The sequence below is a fragment of the Colletes gigas genome, unplaced genomic scaffold (genome assembly GCF_013123115.1).
Source record: "Colletes gigas isolate AHSC1104 unplaced genomic scaffold, ASM1312311v1 Colletes_gigas_Sc00146, whole genome shotgun sequence".
Taxonomy (NCBI): Eukaryota; Metazoa; Arthropoda; class Insecta; order Hymenoptera; family Colletidae; genus Colletes; species Colletes gigas.
In genome coordinates this window covers 33383-39383 of record NW_025106770.1, presented here as the reverse complement: position 1 = coordinate 39383, position 6001 = coordinate 33383, and the positions used below count along the sequence as shown (strand labels likewise).

The window sequence follows — 6001 nt, the reverse complement described above, 5'->3', positions numbered from 1 at the left end:
CTTATCAGGAGTATGATCAGAGCAATTGTGGACAACTATGTCTACGCTTTCTACAAACGATTGGCACCAAATTTAAGGATTGTCCCCCGCCACTCTGATTCAGTACTAGTCGAGCAGTTTCTCGGAATATGTCGATAACATTGACTCTAACTGGCAAGAGTAGCACCCTCGTTGTAAGCTACTTTCCACCCATAGATTTGAGCGACGATGATTACGAGCTTGGTCTAACAACCTTTGAAACGTATCATACAATACCCAACATCGACTCGAGCAACGATAAATTCTACTTCACCACAAACTATGACACCAACAACAACAGCGTCGACACTGGCCACGAATACATTACGATTCCCCACGGCTCCTACGAACTAGACGCCATTGCCAAGTATTTGAAGCAGCGATTACTTGAGCGATATCCTCAAAATCTCGGTGGTACCGATGATGATGATGATGGTGACAATGATATGTATCCTATAGTGTTACGCCCCAACAACAACACCATGAAAAGCGAGCTGTACTGCTCGTTTGCCGTAGACTTTACGAAACCCAATAACATTGGATCGCTATTGGGATTCTCGGCGAATCGGGAATTAGAACCGGGGCAGTGGCACGAATCGGACGACCCGATTAATATCATGAGCGTAAACATTATTCGCATTGAATGTAGTGTGACCGCTGGCGCGTACAACAATGGGAAGCGTGTACATACGATACATGAATTTTCTCCGAGAGTCCCGCCCGGATATAAGATATCGGAAACGCCCGCACAGATCATTTACCTTCCAATCACCGCATGGATCATTACGGATCTAACGATACGCGTTGTAGATCAAAACGGACGATTGCTGGATTTTCGAGGTGAAGAGATTACCATCAGACTGCACGTGCGACGACGACGACGATAATACCTGTGGTGCGAACGAATGAGACGCTTGTGTTGAACGACTCCAGAAACACGTTTCTTCCAAACGAAATTGTCGACAACAACAACAACAACAGCTCTGAGTACGCTAAAACGAAGAGGCTCAGTGCTGCAAACATTGCATTTTTGAAATCATTGGGATTCATTGTGCGCATTTAAGTTGAAAATGGCTGACATTCTAAGCATTGGAGGGAAGCCGACGTTTGATGATCGCATTGTTAAGCTCGAGACTCACACATACAACCCATACGTTAACACAACGTTTGGACACAGTGATGAGATAAGAAAACCTATACAACTGCAAGATTTATACACATTGCCGTGTGAAAGTTTCCTCTACGTGGAGGGGAAATTGACGATACATAAGCCAAATGATGCTTCAACGGTGATTTTGGGGAATAATTGCATGGCGTTCATATTTGATGAGATTCGATATGAGCTGAATGGTGTGGAGATTGATCGCAACAGAAACGTTGGAATAACTAGCACGCTTAAAAATTATGTATCACTGACATCCGATGAAGACAAAAATATGGAGAATGCTGGATGGGGCTTGAAACGACGCGATGAGTTGGTAGTGAAAAATCATTTCAATTTTTGCGTCCCGCTCAAATATTTGCTGGGATTTTGCGAGGACTACAAACGCATGGTTATTAATGCGCGTCACGAATTGATTTTAATACGATCGCGCAACGATAACAATTCTCTAATTGGGTCTCCAACGTTGGAACCAGAAATTGAATTACTTAAAGTGCAATGGCGGATGCCTCATGTGACGCTAAACGATGTTAATAAGCTATCGCTGCTACATGCTTTGGAAAGTGGGCAAAACCTGAGCATTAGTTTTCGCTCGTGGGATCTGTACGAGTATCCTCTCTTACAGAGCACCACCAAGCATTCGTGGGCCGTCAAGGCAGCCGCACAGCTGGAGAAGCCGCGATATGTTCTCTTTGCTCTACAGACTGCTCGAAAGAATGTGATGACCGAAGATGCTACTCGGTTTGACCACTGCAAATTGACCAATGTAAAACTTTTTCTCAACTCGGAATTTTATCCGTACGATGACATGAACTTGGACTTTGACAAGAATAGACACGCCATCTTGTTTAGCATGTATACGCATTTCCGTAAATCGTATTACGGACATAGTTGCAACGAGGCATTATTCACCGTTGCCCAATTTTTACAATTTGGCCCCGCTCGTGGTGATTGACTGCTCGCGACAAAATGAGTCGATCAAGAATAGCACCGTGGACGTGCGCATAGAATTCGATTGTAAAGAGAATGTGCCAGCAAATACTACGGCCTACTGTCTCATTTTGCATGATCGGGTGGTTGAATACAATCCGCTGACAAACGTGGTGCGCAAAATCAATTAAATCCCAACGCTACTTACTTGCCCTCTCGTGTGCCAAATTCGTACAAATTTTCATCATGAAAATCGAGATGCTTTACAAGAAAGACCGCATTCTCCCGCCTGTCTTGGAACTGAGCGAATCTCTAAATTGTTCCGATAATGACCGTACCAACATTTGTTGACCTGCAAGGGTTCAGTGTTGATGGAAGATTTGTTGTGAAGGAAGTGGCTGTCCTACGAAAAGGAACAATTCTCTCGCATTATATATTTGGGAGTTCGATGCCGCAATATCTTCTTACGAAATCTGACAAATCATGCATCCGGTGGTTGACGGCAAAACATCACGGACTACGGTGGGAAGATGGAGACGTTCCGTACAGTATGGCTAAACAGCTAATTACGAAAGCTGTTGTCGATGAAGAAGATGACGCACCGCATATCGCATATGTTAAAGGGCTGCAGAAACGAGACTGGCTTGCTGATTTCATCGATGAAAATGCGAGAGCGAGCGTGATCATTGAGACACTGGACATGGACTACGAGGATACCATATCTCTAAAAAAGCTAAATGTACTTAATACCTTACGATGTGACAGACACGCAAAGCATTGTGCCATGCAAAATGTATTTAAAATATTCAACTGGTGGTCTAAACGCCAGAGAGAAATGCGTAAATAAATATAATCAATTTTTAATATATAAAAATTTTGTTTCTTCACCCTCCCCAACCTAACCTCCTGCACATGATGTACGCTAGATTAAGACTATAGTTATAATTACTATTATGTAGAAGCGGTTCAATATGCGATCAAAGTGGTACCATACATGTTCAGAGTGGTATGATAGACGTTTGATAGACGTTTGATAGATGTTCAGAGTGGTTCGATACACATTCGATACATGATCAAAGTGGTACGATAGATGTTCAAAGTGGTATGATAGATGTTCGATGCGCGTTCAAAGTGGTATGATAGAGGTTCGATGCATGTTCGAAGTAGTACGATAGGTGTTTGATAGATGTTCAGAGAAGAGGGGGAAAGAAGATGCGTGTGAATAAGGGAGAGGTTGGTCAGTGAAGAAGATAAGTGCAAGGAGGGTGAAGATTTCGAAGAACATGAAGAACAAAGACATCCTACTTTGCAAAGCTATGCATCTTTCAAGATAAAGGTTTACGTTCAAGAGGCAGGAGATGCAGCGAGCTCATTTGCATTCGATATGTGGGGCAGGTCTGAGGTATGTACACAATATTATTTTCATACAATTATCGCATCATAAGTAATATATCATTTCTATATTCTAGAATTCACAGAGGCTCCAACCGGCTCCCTCGCCACCCTCCTCGCCGCCTCCCTCGCCGCCGCCGCCCCAAAGGCCCTCGCCGCCACCGGTATGTAATACTTTGTATTGTTTTTGAATGATTAATGCTTAATGTGTTAATATTATCCCAATGATTGTATGTTCTAGGGCTCACCACCACCACCACCACCACCGCCACAACAACAACCAATGGGGCCAGAAATGGCCGCACGGTTGCGTGGGCCGTGGGTGCCGTTTAGGCGACTGCGGCCCATGCGGCGACCCCTACGGCGGCCCCGTTCTCCTCCATCGCCACCATCGCCTCCATGGATCGATGCGCGGCGGCCGCGGCACCGTTCGCCATCATCGACCGCCCCCCCCCCAACACACCCTCACCACGGCTATCGCCGAGATCATCACCATCCCGGTAGGGCAGTGGAGGGAGAATTTTTTAATTATTTTTCATAAAAAAAAAAAATGTAACAATATATTCTCATTTAAAACATATATTATTTCTCCAATTTTATTTATCCGTCTTCCACATTCTCTCCTCGCATAAATCTAAGGCTGGACCGTCGATTTAATTTATATTTTATATTTTATATTTTAATCCGTTGGACGCAGCGTGTCGCGAACACGATATTGCATATTCGCGTAGCAACGACTTCGGCGAAAGGCACGCAGCAGATAACGTACTCGCTGACAAAGCGCGAAAACGCATCGTTGCGCGAGACTCGACTCGACTCTGGATGAAAGAGGAGCTGCAATTTTTCGAGTAAATTTTTCGCATTTAGTATACAGTATGAAACTTTTTATTTCTTGTGTTTCGTAATGATATTAACCATTTTCTATAACGCGTTTGCAAGAGTTTGACCAAACCTAACCACAGTGAACTATAAAAATCTGAATTTATACGAGTACTAGAATAATAAATAGAAAGAATAGATTTACGAGCCGAATGATGTGTTGTTTTTTTTTTTTTTCGCTAGCTCTAAATATTTTCTTAGGAGAACATTATGTAATTCTTTTTTTTTAGATCTCATCAAACGTACCGAGAACGCCGAAAAGACAATAAAAAATGCCTGTGGGTGTAGACAAAAATTTTCGGGGGTCATCCCCTCCCTCGGTTCGGTATGAAAAGTTTTCGGGGATCATTCCCCCCCTCTTAAAATATTTCCGACGGCGGGCCAGGTCTGGAGTGGTCTCCGCGGCGGCTCGGCCTTTACTAATCCCCTGACATCCCCCACTTCGCGGCTCGTGTGCGCGCAACCAATCTTCCACTCCCCACAGGCCCCGCGCCCAGAGTTCTCCGCGCCGCACTCCCCCGCGCGCCCTCACTTCCCGTCGCCCCACGCTCCCCTCATTGCCCCATGGGTTAGAATCCCCATAGCTATACTACTTCTTCCCCTTGGATCGTAATCCATGGCTTGATTCTGTCGGCTGCAACGACTGTTCGTAGTCGCTTCACCCCTTCTCGTAGGTCTTCCACCTCGTAGCGGTCGTTTAGCAGTATCGCTCGAATACGGAACGGTCCCTTGAATTTCGGCAGTAGCTTCCTACTGCTTCCTGTTGATGGGTCATTGGTAACCTGTACCAACGCCAGCTCGTCCACAGTATACCTGCGAGCCTCCTTTCTCGTCCGGTCATACCGCTCCTTTTGTGCCTTTTGTTCTTTGGATATTGTTCGGTCTCCTCACACGGACGGACAGTGAGTGAGTAGTGTTGAAAAACGATCAGTCGCGTCCCTTACCCCTCAGGGGTCGTACCCCCCTCGTATGCAAAACCTTGTCGAGGTGAGGGGGCTCGACTGTGCGCACATTCGCTAATTTGCATTGTTTCCTTGCGATTATTACCGCGATCGGTAAGGTAGTTTCCTAGTCGAAGTCACGTTTTTGAATAACTAGTGCATCGTTGCACCGATCGCGAGCATATTTGGGTGGTGGCTTTTCCTGCCCAAAATAACTTTGTACACCGAATCTCGTTTACATCTGAGCTACCGAAAGAGCTGGTCCTTCGAGCCGGATCCCCGTCTGGGGGGACCACAGCTCTTTCGGTAGCTCAGATGTAAAAAAGTTATTTTGGGCAGGAAGAGCCACCACCCAAATATGCTCGCGATCGGTGCAACGGTGCACTAGTTATTCAAAAACGTGACTTCGACTAGGAAACTACCTTATCGACCGCGGTAATAATCACAAGGAAACAATGCAAATTAGCGAATGTGCGCACAGTCGAGCCCCCTCACCTCGACAAGGTTTTGCATACGAGGGGGGTACGACCCCCGTGGGGGAAGGGACGCGACTGATCGTTTTTTAACACTACTCACTCACTGTCCGTCCGTGTGAGGAGACCGAACAGATATGTATTTGCTAATATCCCTCCTTAAGGCGGTCAAGTCTACCCGTCCATCTCTTCTTGTACGGCACTCA

General features: G+C 45.5%; 1 protein-coding gene across 1 annotated transcript; it reads left to right on the top strand.

Moving 5' to 3' along the window:
• The first annotated feature begins 1088 nt into the window (after nucleotides 1-1088).
• On the top strand, nucleotides 1089-2135 carry LOC122404275. Its single transcript, XM_043408213.1, has one exon. It carries the CDS (start codon nucleotides 1089-1091, stop codon nucleotides 2133-2135), a length of 1047 nt encoding a protein of 348 aa, XP_043264148.1.
• The last annotated feature ends 3866 nt before the right edge of the window (nucleotides 2136-6001 follow it).